The 25246-nt window shown below is 36.3% G+C and overlaps 1 protein-coding gene across 1 annotated transcript; it reads right to left on the bottom strand.

Moving 5' to 3' along the window:
• Nucleotides 1-432: 432 nt before the first annotated feature.
• Nucleotides 433-2302, bottom strand: LOC107788037 (putative F-box/LRR-repeat protein At5g02930). Its single transcript, XM_016609678.2, has 3 exons — nucleotides 1124-2302; nucleotides 867-955; nucleotides 433-484 (listed from the first exon to the last, which is right to left on the bottom strand). The coding sequence occupies exons 1-3, from the start codon at nucleotides 2300-2302 to the stop codon at nucleotides 433-435; spliced, it is 1320 nt and encodes a 439-aa protein (XP_016465164.2).
• Between the last annotated feature and the right edge of the window lie 22944 nt (nucleotides 2303-25246).

The raw sequence follows: 25246 nt of genomic DNA, 5'->3' as shown, positions 1-25246 counted from the left end.
GACCCTGGAATATTATATCCTATTGATTGTTATTAAAAAAATATTTAAGTGTTGTGGTTGATTCCTAGTATTTTATCACTTGATAGTCTTTCGGTAGAAATTTTAAAATTATCTATTTTGTAAGAAATAATTTGAATCGATAAGCTATTCGAGTTTGAATTAGTCAAAAGTTAATCATAAGTCTTTGTGGGAATGATACTTTATTCACTACTCTATTACTTGACGACCACGTATACTTGCGTGAGTGTGTTTGGCCGCAACAGATGCTATTAGTATTAATTATGAAAGAAAAAAAAGACTAGGTGAAAGGGGGTTCCTTCCATTTAAACATAAAAGTAGTAATCCGTTGAATTAGGGGAGTGGATTTCAGCCAAGAGTAGAACCGGGACGTTCCGCAATCCTCAACTGCGCCTTTGTGATTAATAACTTCATTTAATCTTCCATTTTGTTTCTCCATGTATGTTGTTCTTCTCTCATGGAATACCTGTTATTCCAAATGTGTGAAAATCTTAGATATATACTATAAAGGATGGATCAAATTAAAATATAGGGAAAGGGGTTCAATTCAATGTCTTTTCTTAGAAAATTGTACTATGCAAACAAGACAAAATCATAGGTCAAATTCTTATGATAATGAAACAATTATGCAATATAATATTTGTGGTTTTTACTTACATGTGCATATATGCGCCTAGGAACTATGTGTGACCGTGTGAGAATATGAACTCATGCATATAAAAATATTAGCATAGTATAATGTAATGTATAAGGTTTATACCTGGACCATTTTACTCTTTGTACATGGCACTATGGATATTATGTTGGGGCGCCACAACATCAGATCATGTGCGAATTGTTTAGGATACATCGAAGGATTCTTAATGCATAGTTCTAGTTCTCGAGTTGGTGGAACAATAATTTCTCTTGGATCTTCATAAATAAGAATACTCTTATCCTGCATGTATTGTACAAACCCCAAACAAGTTAATTAAACAGCTAGACGAATGCATAAATCAACTAAAGCAATATTTGAAGTCTAATATACAGTGGAGAAAACTGTTAGGAAAATCAATTACGCAGAGATATAAATTACACCGGTGAAAGAGAAAAAAGAAGTTAATACCTCTTTGCAATAAAATACTAATATCAGTCCCTTCGAATAGTTGAACTTTTGAACAAAGTCTTGAAGATTACTATACCAACTTCTGTCCATATCTCCAAAGTTCCAAGAATTTGAAGAATATGGATAAAAATTGATATTGACCATTTCCAGGTTAGAAGGATCCATAGTTGAGAAGGGCATGCATGTTTTACCACTTTCAAATTTGAATTCCATAAGATTTGGAGCCATCATATTGACTTGCTCCAGATTCGTCCAATTCCATAAGGTGAAACTCTTAAGTTTTTCACTCACAACTTTTATATTTTTCATTATATAGCATCCCCTGAGGTCTAAAACTTCAAGGGCTGGGAACTTAGACAACTGATATTCAAACTCCTGGTCCGTCATGGTAGTAGCTTCCAATTTGAGAAATTGTAGAGTCTTATAACCATCTAAAATATCAATTGTGCAAGGCAGCGATTCTGGTTCACGTGTCGTCGGGTACATATCCAAAGGGACACCAACATAAACAAATTTTCGAAGATTTGGAGCCTGGACTTCCACTTTTACGAGTCCTTCACACTCTGTTAGCTCCAATATCTCCAGATTTACTAGGCCAGAAACACGTAAATTCTTGATTCCCGTGCAATTACTTATATTTAGATCCCTTATAAACGGACACGTACTAATTAATCGTTGCAATTTGTTGGTGGTACTGGTGCTATTATATATTTCAAATTTGCACCTTCGTAGCGATAATTCAGTCAGCGTCTTATTAGCTGCATAAATAGCATCAGGTATGCTATAGTTCAAATTAAACGTTGGAAAAAGTTGTAGAGATCTGACATTATGTTTAATTGCCAAGTTCAACCAGCGATCAATATGAGAAGCCATTTCCGGATGTTCAAGGCTAAGTTCGAGGCTAAGTTTTTCAATTCTCAAGCTTAGCTCGGCATAAGGCCGCAAGGAATCATCAACAAATTTCACAAAATTCTCCAAATTATCTGACAAGCTCTTGTGGCTGTAATGACTGATTATCACATCAGGTCGCATTCTCCAAATTGAACTCCATGTCTTAGACAAGACGCAAGTTCGAGCTTCTTCTTCTAGTCCGAATTTTCGAATCCGGCGTAAGATGTCATGAATTATGTGTACAGGCAACTCTGATATTCTATCCATTCCATCAACTATTTCACCCATAATTTTCTCGAAGGGAATCAAACACCAAAAAAATTAAATTACAACAAACAAACGATTCAGCATTGGCTATATAGAAGATATCAATAATGCCTCTATTTATAGTAATACAAAATTTACTTCGACTTGACTAGAGAACTTATTTCCATAAAAGTTTGACTATAAATCCTAATTTTAAAGAAGAGTTTAAGTTTATTCTGTCATAGTCATAACTTTTCCATATGTTCTCAGCCAAAAAAGGAGAAAACCTTTTCGATATGTGAAAGCTGACTAGGAAACGATTTCCTTCCTTTTTCCGGACATGAAATTAACTTTCCAATTTTTAAAAAGTGGGTCAGCCTTTATTACTTCCTCCCAAGACTCAAGTCCATGAACTGTAAATATTTTAGGAAAATTTCGTTTTCTTTTTGTTGACAAATTTTGTTTACTCTTTAAATATTTCAAAATTTTAACGTCTTATATTTGAATATTACGTACTTCTTCCAACTTATATTCAATTATTTTAATACTGTTATATTGCTTTGTAATTTAAACCTTAACTTTAGAAAACAAGTGATTGAAAGAAAAGGTATATATATATATATATATATATATATATATATATATATATATATATGATCATAAATAAAAGGAGAAAAATTAGCTCTTGTTGGTGACTAGAAATTAAAGGTTTCTTAGTCGCCAGTAGTAAATGGGATCCGACTCTGGATCCCTTTTTTGTGAGAGTTTGATGCGGATCAAATTAAAGTGATATTTATGCTATTTAAATCAAATGTCCAAACTTAATTTGCGTAATTAAACAAGTGTGCTAAACATGATTAAGAGAAAAAAATAATTAAATTACAATTTTTGTAAAAATAATTAAATGACAATTATTTTTATAAAATATATTTTTAAAGGGTAAAGCTTAGTTATATATACGGATTAAAATGTTTGATTTAGTTCTGCTTAGAATGGCGGAAGTAATAGTTCATACATAAACCATGTTTTAACTTTGGAAATTAACTTCATGCCCTGAAAAATGAAGTTGTCAACTTTTATAGAAAGTTGTGACCAAACGTAAGTATATATTTACCATAATATATAAGCTAGCTTGGGTTTTTATTATAAGCCGGCCGCTAAAACAAGCCTGTAATTCCAAAAACATAAATTAAGGTTCAACTTGTGCTCAAAATTATGGCGCAAATAGTTGATGGAGATGATAGAATATCGGAGTTGCCTGTACACATAATTTATGACATTTTACGTTGTATCCGTCGTCGATACGGGCCAAAAGAAGAAGCTTGAACTTGCATCTTGTCTAAGAGATGGAATCTTATTTGGAGATTGCGACCAGATATGATAATCAGTCAAGACTGTAAAGATATCAATTTTATCGGAACAAAATTTAAAAATAATTTGGACTATATTTTAAATATAGTAGTCCAAATAAATATTACGAGCTAATATAATTGGATTAATTATATAAGTCCAATACATACGGATTAAATAAATAAGTCCAAATTCATTGGGCTAGCCCATTTAATTGGGCTAAACTAATGAGCCCACTTCATTAAGCCCATGATGCCATCTTCCTAGAGGCCCAGTTTGGTGCCACGTGTCAAATGACGTGACACGCCAAGTCAAACGAAAGAGTCATTAGGATCATGCCACGTGTCAAAATGACAAGGCATGCCAAGTCAAATTAAAAGACCAATGAAACCACGCCACATGTGCGAGTGACATGTTCTGGCCAATCAAATGCGGCTTTGTCACTCTTCAATCTAATTGGTCGGAAAGAGTTTGTTCTTATCATAACTCTTTCCTCCCATAACTATAAATAGGGGTCTTTATAACTTAGAAAAGACACCAGAAGTTATAACAAGAAGCAAGAAAGAGCTCGTGGATCAAACGCTACAAAGCTTCAAGCAATCAAGTTCAAGCTCAAGAACGAAGAACAAATCAAGTTCAAGTTCAACAATCAAGCTCAAGCACAAGAACGAAGAACAAATCAAGTTCAAGTTCAAGCAATCAAGCTCAAGCTCAAGAACAAAGAACAAATCAAGATTCAAGGAGTACGAGTTCAAATCAAAGTTCGTGCCAGTTGAATTCAAGATCATCGTTCGTGGCAACAACTACATATTAAAGATCAAGCTCAAAGGCCCTTGAATTTATTTACTATTAAAAAGAAGAATAAGAGGATTCATAGAGATTGTACACTCATATTATTTTAAATCAAATACTACGATTGTTGCGATATTTTTCGGTCTTGATTTTATTTTCTCGACGCAATTTATTGTCTACAAATTCTGGCATGCCCAGTGGAACAATATCTACCTCTCATCTCAATTTTTTAATCACCAAAGTTTAAGATTATTGAAATGGCTTCAAAGAAAATCAACTCCATCTCGACTTCCACCAAGGCTGCTAATTCCAGGTTCTATGCTGATGTGGAAAGCTTCCTCGATGTTACTTTTGAAAGCTTTGGACCAGTTACGAGGAGAAAAGTAAACTCGTTAGGATAACAAGCACCCCATGTGCCGTAAGCATCAACCCCTGTTTTCGGATCTTCATCCTCAAAAGGAGCAAGATTTTTTACAAACGCACCCGAAAGAGGAAGCGATGTTGCTGAAAAGATCAACACAACTCTTGCTCTGCTTGACCTCTCTGGATCCAAGCACTCTGTTGTGAAGGATGTGAGCACCTAATTTTTGCCTTACATAGGAAGTTGCTCGTAAAAATAATCCAAGAATAATTTTAATTGTTTTTATGAATTTTAAAAGTTTTTCTTTATTTATTTTGCATTTATTCGCATTGTTTATGCATGTTAGGAATATCGTAAATCATAAAAATCATAAAAAATATCCAAATCTTAATTTCATAGCATTTTAGATTTTAAATTACATTTTAGAATTTAATTATATTGTTAAATGCATTATATAAATATCTAGAAACAAAAAAAAAGAAGATGCATTCTTAGGTTAGTTAATTATTTAGGTCATTAGTCACTTAGTGAGTAAAATATATATAATATTTTAGCCACACAAATTGATTTTAATTAAAATTTGAGTCCAAAGTGACTAATTTTATAATTGTTTCAAGCCCATACCTTTAGAAGCACAATCCACCCCATAGTCTGGCCCATACTCTTCTCCCCCACTCTATTAGAGGAGACCCTAATTTTACTCTCCCTGAGAGGCTGAACCACAACAGAGAACGGACCCCCTTACTTCTTCAACAAGTAGCGGCGCACCCCCTCTGCTCCATCTTCAATCTCTCTCAGGACCTTCCCCATTTTTAAAACCCTAGCCGCCTCCCCCCTCTCCTTCTTCTCTTTCCCATCTATCTCATTCAAAACACATTCCTCACTACATAGATATTTGTTTTTGTATTTTTTAGATTCCTCTCACCAACACACGGTTTTCACTCAGCATTTTCCTCTCAGACTTCACACATGAATACACCCTAATTCCTGCATATTCAGAGAGGTTTTCAGACTTTTCTTTGTTCTCAAAAACTTCTGGAATTCTAGCCTTCTACCTTTAGAAAAATGTTAGAAAACTAAAAAATCTCCAGTTAGCTTCATTATTTGATATTGGGCATCATTCTTCTACTATTTGCTTTTTTCAGGGTTTTTGGAGTTTGGTTTAGCTCCATTTCTTTGCTGTGTTTACTGCTGCTGTCTGGATATTGCTGTTGCTTCACCCCAATTTCAGAGACTTATTTTCTTAAATTTTTGCTCTGCTGCTTCTCTTCAGGTACTAATTTCAACTTTGAAATGTAAATATAGTTGAACATCCCTATGCTATGAGTTGGTTGAAATTTATATACATCCCTAAATATTTTCTTGTTACTGTGCCTCCCACAATGAGTAGGTTTGGGCTTATTGAACATGTAAACCTTTTTATTAGAGAAAACTGAGCATGTATTTTGATTCTGTAGCTTAACATGAACAAATTATTGTTTGGATTTGTTGTTGACTTCAGTATGATATATGATGCTTAGTTAAGTTTGATTCGCCAATTTCTCATTAGCCGTTAGTTTTATTTGATACGAATTGGTAGTTTGCCGTTTGTTGCTATGAAATTCAACTGTGTTTCTTAGGACGAGAGATTCATGATAATTCTAGGCGGAGTTTTCAAAAGTTGAAAAATGAAAGTGTAAGCTATTTTGTATGAGCAGAATTAATTGTTCAGAATTCATTTATTGTTAAGGTCTGTAATAATCAATTTAACTCGCAATGTAAAAGAATTAGTCTTTGACAATTGTTTATTATCATATGATCTTAAGTATGCTCCTTGGTGTGATGAATTAATTTTCGGACATCGAAATATTCAAAGGCGATGTGAAGAATGCTGAATGATCGACTCCTGATTTCGTAATTTTTGTTTGCAAATCATCATAATTGTAATTGGTGCATTTCTGCTGGAATGCTTGGCCCAGTTCCCTAAACGTTGGGCCTAGCCTCTAGTTTAATTTAAGTGATTTAATTAATTCATATAGTTATGGGTTAGGACAACAAGGCTAAATTTGTGTTAGACGGATCATTTTAGATTCACTCTGTCCACAAATAATTCCATAACTATAGACCTCTACATGTAATCTCAAAGTCTAGGAAATACTCATAAATATCGTAGTTTGTTTTAGGCGCGATTGATAAATAAATCATCGTGACTGTGGGTACGGTTCCCGTGGCATAGTCATGATACCTAATCCCAATTCGGATGTGCATTTCATGTGACATATCCATAACTTCAAATAATAATAAAAATTTATATGTTGTAAATGGCGGGTACGTTACACGTGGCCCGATTCGCAATGTGTACAAAAACAAACGAGCGCGCGACATCGCGACTTGTTCAAACAAAATTTCATAAATATTAAAAGTGGTTAAAAGATAAAAATGCACAATAGGTTTCAAATATGTATAAATCAGATAATTAGGCCAATTATTACTAGTTAAGCGACCGTGCTAAAACCACGGAACTCGGGAGTGCCTCATACCTTCTCCCGGATTAATAGAATTCCTTACCCGGTCTTCTGTGTTCGCAGACCAAAAAAAAATAGAGTCAAATTTTCTCGATTTGGGATTTCAAAATAAATCGGTGACTTGGGACACCATAAATTATTCCAAGTGGCGACTCTGATCAAATAAATAATCTCATTTCAAATATTGTCACTTTAATTGGAAAAACTCTCCTGTCCCATATCCACCGCGGGAAAAAGGAGGTGTGACAGTTCTGGCGACTCTGCTGGGGAGAAGAACCCAGAATCTCTGATTCAGGGTTTAGAATTCGAGCGTAGAATAGCTGTTATGATTTGCTTTCATGATTGTCTTATTTTTACGTATTTGAGCCTAATGTGCTAAATGCCATTTTTTTTACCGCTTTGATATTGTGTGAATTGTATATAAACTGCTACGAAACCCTTCTTCTCTCTAAGTCTTCTAAATCTTCTGGGAAGCGTGCGCTTCGCGTGGCATCTTTTCTGTTAGAGTCATATCCTAATTTTAGAACGAGGTTCGGACAAATTGCAAAGCCGATGAAGCTTCTGTATTCCAGGTACGCTGCTCTCCCCCCCCCCTCTCGGGCTCGAGTTGTCCGTTCGGGTAAGCCAGGTCTAGAACAATACACCCATGATTTAAACCTAGAATAACACAGCCTCATGCCGGATCCCTAGTAGGTACGTTTGCTTACATCACGTGCATTTGACTTAGGGGACTCAACACAGGGGTTGAGTCCGTCTAGGATAGGTGTACCCAAAATTAAAGGACCATCTTGATGCATTCTTTACGTGCTACTTGTGCATTAATTTGTTTGGCTTGTATGTTTACCGGCTTCTTGAGTTAGAAAAAAAATCAAAAAAATAATAGAAGAGAAAAACCAAAGAGTGAGGTAGGATAGAAAAACGCCTGGTTTTGATAATCCCGGTATTCAAAAATCCCGTTACTCTGTCAAAATTTCAAAAAAAGAGAGAATCATTTCAAAACAAATCATATTTTTCTGTGCATCAAAATTGACCGAACTACGCGGGTTTGATTCTCACCGGATGTGAGATACGTAGGCAACGCTCATCGGGTCCGACCCCTTTTTGCAAAAATAACCAAACAATGCATCATTTTGTCATAAATAAATTTAGGGGATGCCATTTTCTCTCAAAATAGCCAGAAACGTCCCGACGGGACGCCGAAAGGCTTGTTTTGCAAAAATAGCCACTTATGGCTCTTTTTCTAATTTTAACCACTTAGCAAGCACAGTTTTAAAATCTTCATTTCTGAAGGGATGAAGGGCCGTATTTGCAAAGGTGGCCTTGAGTTGTTTGAGTTTTATTTTGCAAAAAATAATCTTTCTTTTGGGGACAAAAATAAAAAAAAAATCAAAAATCACTTGTTTTTAACCAGTCGCCTTAAATAAAAATGTGCAGGATGAGCACTGTTGAAAATATACCTTTTCTAGTCGTAGACGAGATTCCACTAGGACTACACATTTGGTGGAACGACCTGGGGGAGGTCGCCAAGCGTTCTGTGACAAAGGCTTTAGGTGGGCTCACTGGTCTTCTGGAGATTAAACCAAGGTTGATATAATCGAAGCTTTGATACCGTTTTGGGACCCGACACACAATGTTTTCCACTTCTCTGATTTCGAGTTGACCCCTACACTAGAGCAGATAGCAGGTTATGCTGATTTCGAAGGGAAGCTAAGGCATCAATATCCAGTAGCACCAAGAACTGTAACCCCACATAAGTTTTTGGACCTCTTGAGTATTAGACGACAGGTTAAAGATGAAAATTTAGCCGGAGAATTCTGCACATTCCGTTTCTTATACAGCCGGTATGGGGACCCCCACGGATTTGAGGCTCCGGACACTGGTTTGAATCATGAGGGAAATAAAGACAAATGGGAAGCACGCAGGAGTTTGGCCTTTGTGGTGGCATTTTTAGGCACTCTGATATGACCAAGGAGTGACATACATATATAATTGGGGCTCGTAGGAGTGGCCGACTTTACGGTCAAAAAGGCCAATGGCACTATCATACCGATGATTCTTGCAGAAATTTACCGATCTTTAACCGCTTGTCCAGCCGGGACAAAGTTTTTTGAGGGTTGCAACTTGCTTTTATAAATGTGGTTGGTAGAACATCTTTGTCATCGCCCATGTTACATGAACTATGGTCTGACCGGACTCAATTGCATCGAAGAATATGAAAACCGAGTAAACGGTCATGAGTTGCCAGAAGGTACTGAGGCATGGTTCGCGTATTTGGTTTCTTTAAACGCAAATCGAATTGAGTGGACTTTCGGTTGGCTCCCGGTCGACGAAGTTATTTACATGTCCGCCGGAGTGTACTTTCTTTTATTAATGGGTCTTCGGAGTATTCAGCCATATGCCCCGCATCGGGTCCTACGCCAATTGGGCAGATACCAAACGGTCCCCTATGACGAAGATTTGAGTCCACAGGTTATTGAACTATGCCCAAAAGCCACATTTCCAGAAGAAAGGGTTCGCCAGATTTGGCACCAATGTAGGTTCCTGGAACCACAGACTCAAGTACGAGATTTGTCCATGGGTGAAGTAGGATCCAACTACGCCACATGGTATGGTAAAAGAAGTCGGGTCGATCAAGAGCCAGAACAGCCCGCCAAAAGGCCCCATGTCCAACAATTCACCGATGGAGCACGAGAGCAATGGGTTTGATTAGCTAAAGAAAAGGAATATCGGACTACTATAAACAAACTAGAAGAATAAATTGAAAAAATCAAATTTGATAGTAGTTTGCAGGCAGTTGAAGATGAAGGGGAAAAGAAGAGGTTGGCTAGGGAAAATGAAGCCCTTCGAGCCCAAATCCAGAGAATGAAAATAGCCGCTGAGACACAAATAAGAAGTGAGAGAGATGAGAAAATTATAACCAACCTAAGGCGGAAAGTGCATGATTATGGTTTTGACTTGACAAAGGCCGAAAGGGACTTGTTAAATGCTCAAGAAAAGTTGGCCAAAAGTGTGGAAGAACATGCTAGATTAGCCCACCAGTTGAAGCAGAAATATGACAAAGAAGTAGCAATTTTACAGAAAAAGCTGGTTGCCCTGGAAAATGAAATGGTCAAGAAAATAAAAGATTTCAAGACAGAAAGAGAGCATTGCTATGCATTGATTTACCAACTACAAGAAAGCATGCAACAGTTACAAGACCAAAACAACATAGATACACAAGTGTTAGAGGCTCGGGCCCAGCAGATTGGACGTTTGCTTCAAGAAAAGGGTGTCATCAGAATGAGGATTAAAGAGATAGCTGATTATGTTGTAATGAAATGCCATGGATGTGAAGACATGACCAAGTCTATATTTTTTGCTTCTATCATGACATTCGTTCGACAGGTGATGGTTGACCTAGACCACCTTCAAGAAGCTATTTCTCGTAGGCCCGTGCGGAGACCGGCTGATGTCCCGCAGGCCCCCGGAGTACTAGTAGAGACTCTTATGTATTTTTGATTTTTTTTAGTTAGTTTTTGAGTCTGTATTTTACTTTCCTCGAGTTTTGTTCGTCCTTGTCAAGGTTGCTTATTGCTTTATTTCGAGTCTGTAGATTTTTCTTTTGTAGTCATCACTACTTTTAAGTCCTTGTAATAGAAAATCCAAAAAGATGTCTTTTATTAATGAAATATTAAAAAAAAAATTCATTTCGCATTTATTTCCCTGAACTACGTAATGATCTGATTCATGCGGCGTCATGATACGTAGGCAATCCCCATAGGATTCGATCGTAGTCTTAAAAGAAAATAGAGAAAAGAAAAAAAAGAGAGGAAAAGAAAAAGGGAGGGAAGAAAGAAAAGAGGGGCCAAACAAAAGGAAGAAAAGAGAATGAGAATTAAAAGAGCGAAACACAGCAAAATGAGAGAGGAAAAAATCAGGATTCGAAATTTGGGAAAAGAGCCGGGATGAAACACATAAGCCGTCGCAAAGCATTTAGAAACGTTTAACTGCTTAGGTGTATTGCATCCCCAATATGAGATTCCCTATCTGCTAAATGCTTCAAAACTAACCAAGTTATTGTGTGTGCATAAGAGACAGGTTCTGTTTAGGTGGTTAGTTTGTTGGCATCCTGGCAAGTCACCCCTATAATACAAGACCAAAGCGCAAGGCAGTCATGACTAGCAAAGAGTCGGACACGGGTGTTGTTGACCCGCCGAGGGGGATCGTAGAATCGGAGTCTGAATTGAAAGAGGAGGTCCACAGGTTGAAGCATCAAATGGTAGAAATGTATCAAGCCTGGATCAGAGGGTATCCTCCACCTTCATTCCCCGCTAACTACACAGAAAATCCCGCTTTCATCCCACCACTGGCACAAGCCCAGAATCCCACTACCGTTGATATTTCCCCTCAGCATGCACTGGGTTTTACCCCTTTCCACCACTACCCCGGCACCTCATCCCAAACTTTTTATGCTCCACCAGTCAAAACAACCGTATACCCTGCTCCTGTTTTTGTAGCCCCTCCGTGAGCTACCCTCCACCGATCTTCTAGTGAACCCGCGTTCCAAGCTCTAAATACCCAATATTATGCTCCGGAACCAACTTTCAAAGTCACAGATCCTTATTCCTACACCCCTCACTTTGAACCTCCTGTTGAAACTGAGAAACCATCCCGAAACGTGGAGCAGGATGAGATATTCAGGAAAGTGAAGAGTCTAGAGCAATCTTTGAAGAACATGTAAGGGATAGGAAGCCAAGTAAGTGTGGCTTACAAGGATTTATGCTTATTCCCTGATGTCCAACTGCCCGCTAGGTTCAAGAAGCCCAAGTTTGACCTGTACGATGGACATGGAGATCCCGTGGCCCATTTGAGAGGCTTTTGCAGCAAGATGAGAGGCGCAGGTGGGAAAGACGAATTATTAATGGCGTATTTCAGTTAGAGTCTGAGTGGGGCGGCTTGGAATGGTACACCCGCCAAGACTCTAGCAGGTGGTACACATGGGATGACTTGGCTCAGGCCTTTGCTCGGCACTTTCAGTACAATATAGACATTATCCCGGATCGCCTATATTTGACCAAGGTAGAGAAGAAGCCCAGTGAGATCTTTAGGGAATATGGTTTCAGATGGAGAGAACAAGCTGCACGGGCCAATCATCCAATGGAAGAAGATGAGATGGTCGAGTACTTTCTTCAAGCTTTAGAACCTACTTATTTTGGCCATTTGATCTCAGCCATAGGTAAGTCCTTCAACGATGTGGTAAAGATGGGAGGAATGGTGGAAGAGGGACTCAAGTCAAGCAATATCGTGAGCTACTCCGCCATAAAAGCAACCACACAGGCAATTCAAAGTGGCACCGGAAGCCTGTTAGGCAAAAAGAAGAAAGATGATGTCGCTATGTTTGTCTCTGGATCAGGGCGTGGCCCAAGGGGTTTGCCTCACCAGTACGCCCAACATCGCCCCCAACCTCAATCCTACACCCAAGCTCCATATAATCCATCCCAACATTATTTCCCACCACAAGACCCTCAATATTCAATCAGACCACCCCAATACCATGTTCACCATGCATAGTCATATGCGCAACCCCCTCCTTACCCGCAATGGCGTGCTCCAACTCCACAAAATCCTTATCCACCCCCACAACCATACCGAAACCCTACTGGTCCAAGCTTTCGATCAAGGCCAGATTATAGAAAAGAGAGGCAGCAGCGAAAAAAAACCTTTACCCCTCTTGGAGAGTCGTATACCAGTTTGTTTCAAAGGTTGAGGCAGTTGGACGCTTTGAGGCCGATTGAGCCAAAGGTACTAAATCCACCTCCAAGGAATCTTGACTATTCCCTCAGATGTGCATATTGTTCTGATGCCCCAGGGCACGACATAGAGAAGTGTTGGCATTTGAATAGGGCGATCCAAGAGCTTACTGATACAAATCAAATTGTGGTCCAGAACCCGGAGGCACCAAACATCAACCAAAATCCTTTGTCGGACCATGCAGAGACACATATGATTGAGATAGTTCATAAGGATGGGGAGCCCAAGAATTCTTCCAAGTCTGTCATGATGATCCGGGCTAGCGAAAGTAATCTAGTTAAAGCTCCAGATTCTGCAAAAGCAATGCCCTTGACAGTTGAAGGGGTGTCGGAGAAGCTAAGCACGCTCAACGTGAAGCCATCTTTATTGGTTGTGAAAGGGCCTCCGATTGATGTTGAAGCGAACCAGGAAAAGCAAAAAGTGATCGTACTAGGGGTCCCGGGCAAGCCTGTCATAATCGTGGAAGGGGCTCGTATTACCCCCGTTATTATTAAGCCAGTGACCCAATTACTAATATTGACACAAAAGCCATCCCGTGGAATTACAAACAGGTGATAGTAACATATAAAGGGAAATAAGTAGAGGAAGAAGTCAATGAAATCGGAGGACTGACTCGTTCTAGGAGATGTTTTACCCCAGAAGAACTGAGGAAAGCCAAGCCATTCAAGGATGGCCACATCCCAGTAAAGAAGCCGGTCACCAAAGAAGAGGCTGAAGAGTTCCTGAAAAAGATGAAAATGCAATACTATTCCATTGTAGAGCAGTTAAGGAAAACACCAGCTCAGATCTCTCTTTTGTCTTTGCTGATACATTCAGATGAACACCGCAAAGTCTTGATGAAGATTTTGAATGAGGCCCATGTTCCTGATAAGATCACGGTGAACCACTTGGAAAAGATTGCTAACAAGATTTTCGAAGCAAACAGGATCACTTTATCAGATGATGAACTTCCTATGGAGGGTACAAAGCACAACTGAGCTCTTTATCTCACAGTGAAGTGCGAGGATTCTGCTGTCTCAAGGGCACTGGTTGATAACGGTTCTAGTGCAAATATTTGTCCTCTGTCCACTTTGCAAAAGTTGAAGATCGGCACTGAAAGGATCCACATGAACAATGTATGTGTTCAAGGCTTTGATGGAGGAGGGAAAGATTTTGTCGGTGATATAATGCTCGAATTGTCAATAGGGCCAGTTGAGTTTACTATGGAGTTCCAAGGGCTAGATGTGGCTGTCTCTTACAACTTGTTGTTGGGCAGGCCTTGGATACATGCAGCCAAGGCAATCCCGTCTTCTCTGCATCAAATGGTAAAGTTTGAATGGGACAGGCAGGAAATAGTTGTGCACGGTGATGAGAACTTATCTGCTTACAATGACACAATTGTTCCATTTATTGAAGTTGAAGATGATAAAGGGCCTTGGGTGTACCAAACGTTCGAAACAGTGTCTGTCGAGAAGATTCCTGAAGGAGAATGCATTCCAGGTCCAAAGCTACCCTCCGTGTCCGTCATGGTAGCAAATGAAATGTTGAAGAATGGTTTTGTGCCGGGCAAAGGCCTGGGTTCGTCTCTGCAGGGTATTGCACATCCGGTGTGTCCACGTGAAAGTTTCGGTACATTTGGTTTGGGATTCACATCCACAGGGAAGGACATGAAAAAAGCTAAAATTTTGAAAAGAAAGGCATGGTCACTTCCTAAGCCTGTTCCACATATCTCCAAGTCTTTTGTCAAGCCAGGGGTTGCAAAACGCCCAATATCAGCGGTCCCAAAACCTGTGGTCGACTTTGATGAAGAGCTGATCAAGAGGTTCCAGAGTCTGTTTGATGAGGTTAATATGGTGGAAATCGGGGAAGGTTCCAGTAATGCCGATGTGCAGCTCGTTGGGCCAAATATGAAGTTTAGCAATTGGAAAGCTACTCCTCTCCCCACCCGGAAGAAGGAGTTTTGGTAGTTTGCTTTGTTTTCCTTTCTGTTATCTGGGTTATTCTAGGGTGTAATCCAGATTTTTTATTTTTTGCTTGTTTTGATGTACAAACCCTTCTATCCTTTTATTTTTAATGAAATACAATTTCCCGTTTTCCATTATTCCTGATAGCGTTTTATTTTTGTTTTGTTTCTTTTTTCTGTACAGTTCTTTTGATGCTGGTTTCAATGACATGACATGCATGAGGAATTTTTAGCCAAATCTTAAAAGCCAATCTAATTCCGAAATAACAATCCAAGAAGTAGAGTGTGATGATGAAACATAATATGATGAAGAAGCAGCATTTCAGGAAATCAGTAGAGAACTAAATCACTTTGAAGAAAAACCCAAGCCTAATCTGAATGAAACTGAAGCAATCAATTTAGGAGATCAAGATAATATCAGGGAAACCAAGATAAGTGTGCATCTGGAACCACAAATCAAGGAAGAAATAATCAAAGCACTGTTTGAATATAAAGATGTTTTTGCATGGTCGTATGACGACCTGCCGGGTTTGAGCACTAATTTGGTAGTTCATAAATTGCCAACCGATCCGGCATTCCCTCCAGTCAAGCAAAAGTTAAGGAAGTTCAAGACTAACATGAGTGTGAAGATCAAAGAAGAAATCACAAAGCAGCTTAACGCAAAGGTCATTCGGGTCACTCGATATCCCACTTGGTTAGCTAATGTCGTGCCATTACCAAAGAAGGATGGTAAGACCAGGGTATGTGTTGATTATCGTGATCTCAATAAGGCAAGTCCAAAAGATAACTTTCCATTGCCGAACATCCATATTTTGATCGACAATTGTGCCAAGCATGAGATTGGGTCTTTTGTGGATTGCTACGCGGGATATCACCAGATCCTAATGGATGAGGAAGATACAGAAAAGACAGCATTTATCACACCATGAGGGACATACTGCTACCGGGTAATGCCATTTGGTTTGAAGAATGCTAGGGCAATATATTGTTAGACAAAAACATATCCTTCTAGTTTGACCTAAAAAAAAAAAAAAAGACCGCAAAAGAAAGAAATAGAAGTTACCTCGGCACTGTAGTACTTTTTGTGATTTGAGAACAATAAATTGATGTTCAACGGATGGAGGGCATGTAGCCTTATATAGGCATGTAAGAGACGACTTAACAGAGTAAAAGCCGATGTGGGATCTCGTATTTTGCATTCTGCATGGGATTCGGTTACTGCAGGAATCCAAAGGCAACTCAAATTGCTATTGAAATTGAAATGCACGTGAAGTTATATCCAATCATTACAATAAAGAAGGAATTTGTTTCCTAATGAGAAATGGAGATGTCACCAGCGGTTACAACTTAAATTAAAATAATAGTTTGCATGGTTTTGTCTTTGTACTTATTCAAAGGTAAATGGTTATTACATTGTTCATGTAATTGATTGGGTATACATGTAACAAATTACATGGGTGGTACTTTGCATTCTACTCTGGCATGCAACAAATTTGAAAAGTCAGCTAATACTTCGTGATCTATTTTCGGTTATGACAAGCCTTTGAAGTGTTGAAGTAGAGGGATTTGTAGCAATAACAACAACAACAAACTCAGTATGATCTCAACAGGTGGGGTCTGAGGAGGGTAATTTGTACGCAGACCTTACCCCTACCTAATGCAGGTAGAGAGGCTGTTTCCAATAGACTCTCGGCTCAGAAAGGTTAAGAAGAAGAAGAGGAAAACAAGTAAGGAAGAAAGAAGGAAGACAAAAGAAAAAGGGAGAGATAAAGGATAAGTAGTACTAAATAATAGCAACAGGGAATACAATACCTGAGGCGAACAAAACCACATAACGTAATAAAAATCTAAGAATATGAAGGGACATGCATGCTACTAAGACTATCGCTGAACAACTAAAAACTGCCCACTAACCTTCTACCTTAATACTCGACCTCCACACCCTCTTATCAAGGGTCATGCCCTCAGTGAGCTGAAGTAGCGCCATGTCCTGTCTAATCACCTCTCCCCAGTACTTCTTAGGCCTACCTCGACCTCTTCTCAAACTCTCCATGGCCAACATCTCACACCTCCTGACAGGAGCATCAATGCTTCTTCTCTTAACATGTCCGAACCATCTCAGCCTCGACTCCCGCAACTTGTCCTCCACGGAGGCTACTCCCACTCTGTAGACATATCAATTTTATCGGAACAAAATTCAAAAATAATTTGGACTATATTTTAAATATAGTAGTCCACATAAATATTACAGGCTAATATAATTGGATTAATTATATAAGTCCAATACATACGGATTAAATAAATAAGTTCAAATTCATTGGGCTAGCCCATTTAATTGGGCTAAACTAATGAGCTCACTTCATTAAGCCCAAGATGTCATCTTCCTAGAGGCCCAGTTTGGTGCCACATATCAAATGACATAACACGCTAAGTCAAACGAAAGAGCCATTAGGATTGTGCCACGTGTCAAAATGACAAGGCATGCCAAGTCAAATTAAAAGGCCAATGAAACCGCGCCACATGTGCAAGTGACATATTCTGGCGAATTAAATACGGTCTTGTCAATCTTCAATCTGATTGGTTGGAAAAAGTTTATTCTTATCATAACTCTTCCCTCCCACAACTATAAATAGGAGTCTTCATAACTCAGAAAAGACACCAGAAGTTATAACAAGAAGCAAGAAAGAGCTCGTGGATCAAACGCTACAAATTCCTCCACAAGTTTCAAGCTTCAAGCTTCAAGCTTCAAGCAATCAAGTTCAAGTTCAAGCTCAAGAATGAAGAACGAATCAAGTTCAAGCACAAGAACGAAGAACAAATCAAGTTCAAGTTCAAGCAATCAAGCTCAACTTCAAGAACGAAGAACAAATCGAGATTCAAGGAGTACGAGTTTAAATCAAAGTTCGTGCTAGTTGAATTCAAGATCATCGTTCGTGACAACAAATATAGGTTCAAGATCAAGCTCAAAGGCCCTTAAATTTATATTGGAAAAGTAGAATCAAAGGAATTCATAGAGATTGTACACTCATATTATTTGAAATCAAATACTATGATTGTTGCGATATTTTTCGATCTTGATTTTATTTTCTCGACGCAATTTATTGTCTACAAAGATAACTACAAAAGTTTCACGGATAATTTGGAGAATTTTGTTAAATTCATCGATGATTCCTTGCGGCCTTATGTCGAGCAAAACTTAAACGTCGAAAGACTCTGCCTCCTATGCCTTCGTCATCCGGAATTGACTTTTGTTATTGATCGCTGGTTGAACTTGGCGATTAGGCATAATGTCAGATCTCTAAAAATTTACCCAATGTTTAATTTGAAATATAGCATACCTGAGGTTGTTTATGCAGCTAAGACGCTGATTGAGTTATCGCTACACGGGTGCAACTTTGAAATTGATAATAGCACAACTACCACCAACAAATTGCAACGATTAATTAGTACATGCCCGTTTATAAGGGATCGATCTAAATATAAGCAATTGCATGGGAATCAATAATTTGCGTGTTTTTGGCCTAGTAAATTTGGAGATATTAGAGCTATCGGAGTGTGAAGGACCAGTAAAGGTGGAAATTCAGGCTCCAAATCTTCAAAAATTTAGTATGTTGGGGTCCCTTTGCATATGTGCCCGACGACACATGAACCAGAATTGCTTCCTTGCACAATTGATATTTTAGACGGTTATAAGACTAATATTTCTCAAATTGGAAGCTACCACCATGACGGACCAGGAGTTTGAATATCAGTTTTCACGTGGTATGGAATAACAGGTGTTCCGTGAGACAATGAAAGAATGCAGAATGAAACAATACAGAAGCAGGGGCGGCCCAAGAAGATTGGTGGCCTAAAGCCAATTTTTAATTTGGGGCCTTTCAGAAGGAAAAAAAATTATCATAACATCGATGATTCATTCCGATATTCCTACACATAGAACAACATAATTTAACGCAATTGTCGCACAATAACTTACTTAAACCAACAAAATATAGGGCGAGTAATGTGCTAAAAGTATAAAATTTTGGCCTAACATCAGTTGTTAATAGTTTCTTTTATAAATAATTTAGTCTCTCCTAAGATATTGTTGATCTTAGATAATAAAACCAAATTCATATAGATATCTCACTAATGATGTCACTCGAAAAATTTAAATAATGAAAAGTTTTATATTTGCGACAAGGGTTTAGGGGAGTGATTCTCTTTCTGTATATTTTGCTCAAACGGTTACATCACTACTAAATTAAAAGTTATCTTGAATTTTTATAAAATATTTTATTTTTTATTTTAACATACCCAATATATTTAGACTCTACCTCTAAAGATTGTTGTGAGATGTATTTGATCCAACTTACCTTAATTAAATATATTGGGTTCGAGTCATGTGGTTAAAAAAAATCCTGTTAAAACATGTTCTCTCTTTTACTAGGTATTACGCGGTACAAATCTAGATTAGTCGGGATCTCAATACAAATACGAGTAGAAAAATTTAGGGCCCTCAAAATTTGGGGCCTAAAGCCTTTGCTATAGTGGCTTTACTGTTGGGCCGGCCCTGTACAGAAGATTAAATGAAGTCATTATTCACAAAGGCGTAGCTGAGGATGGCGGAACGTCCCATCTGAACTCTTGGCTCAAATCCACGTCCCTAATTGAGTGAATTACCACTTTTATGTTTAAATGGGAGGAATAACCTCCTAATTGATTAACAATTTCAACATAAAGTAAACTAAATCAAATTAAAAGATTACAAGTAATTTGATGAAGCACTCTCATGTTTTATCAAAAATTATGAAAGAGAGAACCAAAATTCACTTTGTAAAAAGATTTGAACTTTTCAAAAGTAAAAATGGAGTTTAACAAGAATAGCTTTTATTGAAATTAAGCAAAGAAAAGAAATCATAAAAAGTAATAGGAAAACAAAGACAAAACAAAAAATTATCTAAGTTCGATGCTTTAACTAATGTTCGAACCTGTGGACCTACCTATGTTTTGAGACTACTTAACCACTGTTCTACACCATCTGCTTATATCAAGTGGATTCAGCTTGTTTTAAATATATGTATTTTATGTTTTTCAAATGAAATTTCCAAGTAAAAACAACAGCTATTTTTGACGAAGTGGGTTCAACTGAAAAGGTCCGCCCCTGGTTTACTGTATCACGCCCGTTGTACAACTGTCATTCATACAGACACACAATCTTTTTGACAGTTTGTCACAGTTTTGGCATTTCAGCTTAAACAAAAACTAAGAAGTAGAAACTAAGATATTTTCTCTACTTGATCTTTATATAAACAAAATGAAAATCTACGGAACTTATAATCTAACCTTAAAAAGTAACGCGTAATTTGATCATCTACTCCTAACTTTTGGAACAGTGGTGGTAATGTGGCTCAACCTAGCGTTGATTTCTAGTAAAAATTTCATCTTTGCCATTGAAGAACATAGGAGTTTAGGTTTCTAAGTTAAAAAGAAGCAATGCTTGCACATTTATATAGGAGTAGGCATGCATTATGGTCTATAACAAGAATGAGACTTGAGTCCCACATCGGTGCTACAAAGTACTTATGTGAGATTTATATAGCCTTGGGTTCTCCCACTTTAATAGCTAGTTTTTGGGGTGTGGTTCTCCCTAGGTTATATCAATGGTATTAGAGTCACCCACCACCCTCTGTCCCACCGTGCCTTGGATGATGACACTAGTATTACAGTGTTCGCCCGGGACTAGAAATGTCTAGTGGGACTTGAGTCCCACATCGGTACTACAATGTACTGATGTGGGGTTTATATAGCCTTAAGTTCTCCCATCTCAATAGGTAGATTTTTGGGTGTGGTTCTCCCTAGTTTGTATCGATGATATCAGAGCCACCCACCACCCTCTGTGCCCACCGTGTCTTGTATGATGATGCCTGTATTGAAGTATTTACTCGGGACTAGAAATGTCCCACATCGGTACTGTAAAGTACCGATGATGTGGGATTCATATGGCCTTGGGCTCTCCCACCTTAATAGCTAGCTTTTGGGGTGTGGTTCTCCTTAGTTTGTATCAGCATGTGTGGCAAACCGCGAGTGGGTTGTGGGTGTACGTAGAATTCAAATTCTACTAGAAGTGATAGTATTGTAGTCCAATATGTAGGTCCTTACTCCTTAGCTTAGATTTGGATTGTTAATTAAGATATTTAGGAAAAACTAATTACACTTCATCAATTCTTCTGAGTAATAGTATGACATGGTTAACCTCAAAGGTCTTGTATGTGTTCTATTATTTGTCAATCGTATCCAATAGCTAACACACTCAACAAATTTAACCTTATCTGAGATTGGTTGCTCCTCTATTTTTCTAATAAATATGAGTTTAAATAAAATATAGGGTGTTTGGACATAAAAAAAAAAGTATGAGATTTGAAAAAGAAAAGAGAGTAGGTTTTGAAGATTAGCTGAACAAAGGTATTTGAAAATTAAAATTATGTTTGGACATGTATTTCACTCGTGAATTCCAAAAGTTGCAATATGATTAAGTCATACATGAACTCAAGTTCAGAGCAATATAAAAATATGAGGGTGATTTATTTGAATTGGTATTTTAAGTAATTGTATCTTTCAAGCGGTGTCATACTTAAGAAAGTAAATAAATTTATAACACCAAACTCGGCAGATAAATTATGTCTTTGACTGACTCGGAGAAACATATGGTGTGTAACAGCTTGTTTGGATGGTCGTTACACATCGTTTCATAATGTATCGTATCGTTTTGTATTGTATTGTATCGTATCGTTTGATGAATACAATATTTGGATAAATTGTATCGTTTGCTGTTGTTTCATGATATCACACACCAGTAATATGAAGAATAAACTTGTAATATTATAAAGAAAATTTTTTATATAGGGTAAATTTATAATATAAAAAGGTAGGGTAAATAATAAAATAAAATTATTTAATAATAATAAAGCGTGAGATGAGAGAAAAAGACAAGATAATGATGCAACTACACCAAATAGGTCGTTACATAAAGTGGCACATTTCGTTGTTACGTAACGACAGATTTAACGATATGATACAATAAAATTTAAGTAACAACCGAAACAAACACCGTAATTAAAGTAACAATACGATACAATACAATACAATAGGTAACAATCATCCAAACAAGCTCTAAAACATTCAGAATACTATTAAAAAATATTTAAATTCTTTTTGTTGATTTTTAAATAATGTTTCCTTAATAATGAAGTTTCTTTAGAGCTACTATTGTGATTTGCTTTTCTTTAAACAGTAGTTTTTCTTTTTTTGGATTTTCGCTAAATTCACTTTGTATGTTCAGGGACTCTTCTTAATTATAAAACGGAAAAAAATGTGGTCAAATCACATATCATTTGTTTACTTAGGGGTCGTTTGGTAGAGTGTATAAGAATAATGTTGAATATGGTGTATTAGTAATGCTGGTATTAGTTATGCTGACATTAGTTATGCTGACATATTTCTTATCCATTGTTTGGTTTGATGTATTAAAGCATTTGCACAATTTCTAAAAGAATTGTTTGTTTACAAAATACCCTCATAACCAGTCCATCACTTTATCTTTTTAAAAGAAACATATGTTGAGGAATATTTTTATATGAAAAAGGTTTTAAAAAAAATTATTTGATTTGTCTATCTATATTGTAGTATCGAACTGAATATTTGTTTATAAAAAAGAAAATGTGCTAAGTATTTATTATTTACTAGGGATATAATTTTATTTTTCACTTTCTTAGATTATTTCAAACTTGCATTAATATAATAGTATATTTTAATCAAGCATAAATTTTGAACGATAATCTTTTCTTTAACTAAGTTAATGCATGCATTAAAACTCATGGCGTTGTTAATACCATGGTTTCTTATACATTAGTTATGCATATGATAATACTAAATATGGTGCATAACTAATGAATAGTTATTCTTTTTTTGGATTTTCGCTAAATTCACTTTGTATGTTCAGGGACTCTTCTTAATTATAAAACGGAAAAAAATGTGGTCAAATCACATATCATTTGTTTACTCAGGGGTCGTTTGGTAGAGTGTATAAGAATCATGTTAAATATGGTGTATTAGTAATGCTGGTATTAGTTATGCTGACATTAGTTATGCTGACATATTTCTTATCCATTGTTTGGTTTGATGTATTAAAGCGTTTGCACAATTTCTAAAAGAATTGTTTGTTTACAAAATACCCTCATAACCAGTCCATCACTTTATCTTTTTAAAAGAAACATATGTTGAGGAATATTTTTATATGAAAAAGGTTTTAAAAAAAATTATTTGATTTGTCTATCTATATTGTAGTATCGAACTGAATATTTGTTTATAAAAAAGAAAATGTGCTAAGTATTTATTATTTACTAGGGATATAATTTTATTTTTCACTTTCTTAGATTATTTCAAACTTGCATTAATATAATAGTATATTTTAATCAAGCATAAATTTTGAACGATAATCTTTTCTTTAACTAAGTTAATGCATGCATTAAAACTCATGGCGTTGTTAATACCATGGTTTCTTATACATTAGTTATGCATATGATAATACTAAATATGGTGCATAACTAATGAATAGTTATTCTTTTTTTGGATTTTCGCTAAATTCACTTTGTATGTTCAGGGACTCTTCTTAATTATAAAACGGAAAAAAATGTGGTCAAATCACATATCATTTGTTTACTCAGGGGTCGTTTGGTAGAGTGTATAAGAATCATGTTAAATATGGTGTATTAGTAATGCTGGTATTAGTTATGCTGACATTAGTTATGCTGACATATTTCTTATCCATTGTTTGGTTTGATGTATTAAAGCGTTTGCACAATTTCTAAAAGAATTGTTTGTTTACAAAATACCCTCATAACCAGTCCATCACTTTATCTTTTTAAAAGAAACATATGTTGAGGAATATTTTTATATGAAAAAGGTTTTAAAAAAAATTATTTGATTTGTCTATCTATATTGTAGTATCGAACTGAATATTTGTTTATAAAAAAGAAAATGTGCTAAGTATTTATTATTTACTAGGGATATAATTTTATTTTTCACTTTCTTAGATTATTTCAAACTTGCATTAATATAATAGTATATTTTAATCAAGCATAAATTTTGAACGATAATCTTTTCTTTAACTAAGTTAATGCATGCATTAAAACTCATGGCGTTGTTAATACCATGGTTTCTTATACATTAGTTATGCATATGATAATACTAAATATGGTGCATAACTAATGAATAGGTTCAAAAAGTGTACCAAATAAGGTATTATTAATATATAGGCATAGTTCCTATCTTATATATATATATATATATATATAATATATATATATATATATATATATATATATATATATATATATATATAACTATTATTTTTGGGAGCAACTAATACTAATCTTGTTAAATTTTGAATATAATTTTATTTCTCTTATCTATTAAATGTACTCTTCGCTATATAATTTTATATAAGAATAAAAGTTTACGGGTTAACGAATATTAAGCATTTCCTTATTTTATTTTACATGGTGAGATTCTAAATACAACGGTCAAACATTTTAAGTGAAATGTGTTTGTCATAGGATCGTCGATATTTTTAAATTTTTTTTATATACACATAAAAAATATTACAAGTCAAAGTAATTAGTAGTAATATATACTTGAAAATATATTAAATCTTTTGGTAGAAGAAATTAAAGTTTTTTTTTTCATTAAGGATGCGGATTAGTGGTCAACACTTGTCTTCAATGACATGACAACATGTAGGATATCGATTGACTTAATTAGCAGTCTTGTTTAACATATTTTCAGGGTGATAATTACTTCAACAGAACAATATGTATTCAGAACGCATGATTATTAATCAACTGTAATTGCATTATCTACATACTAAACTTTGGCCTTGCCAAATATTTAAAGACTGTTGGATAGGTGAAGGGAATTTCTAGTTTATCTGTAGTTTCATCTACCCAAAAGAAACATCAGAAATGCATCCTGCATCAGCCACATATAAACCATGTAAACTCAATATTGAAGAAGATCTTGTATTCAAAAATATCAAATTAAAAAATATATGCACTAACATACACTAATCCTAATGACAAACATTCTTACCTTCTACTTCTCTCTGTTTTTGTTTTCCGCTGAGATTAACTATTAAAAGAACAGTGTGTTTAAGAGAAGCAAGTTCCTCCACATTAAGAATTTGACTAGTTGAGAATAAGTCCCGTCCC

Source organism: Nicotiana tabacum, chromosome 4 (assembly GCF_000715075.1).
Source record: "Nicotiana tabacum cultivar K326 chromosome 4, ASM71507v2, whole genome shotgun sequence".
NCBI classification, from domain to species: domain Eukaryota; kingdom Viridiplantae; phylum Streptophyta; class Magnoliopsida; order Solanales; family Solanaceae; genus Nicotiana; species Nicotiana tabacum.
The sequence above is the reverse complement of the archived record's forward strand: the minus strand, read 5'-3'. Positions and strand labels throughout refer to the sequence as shown.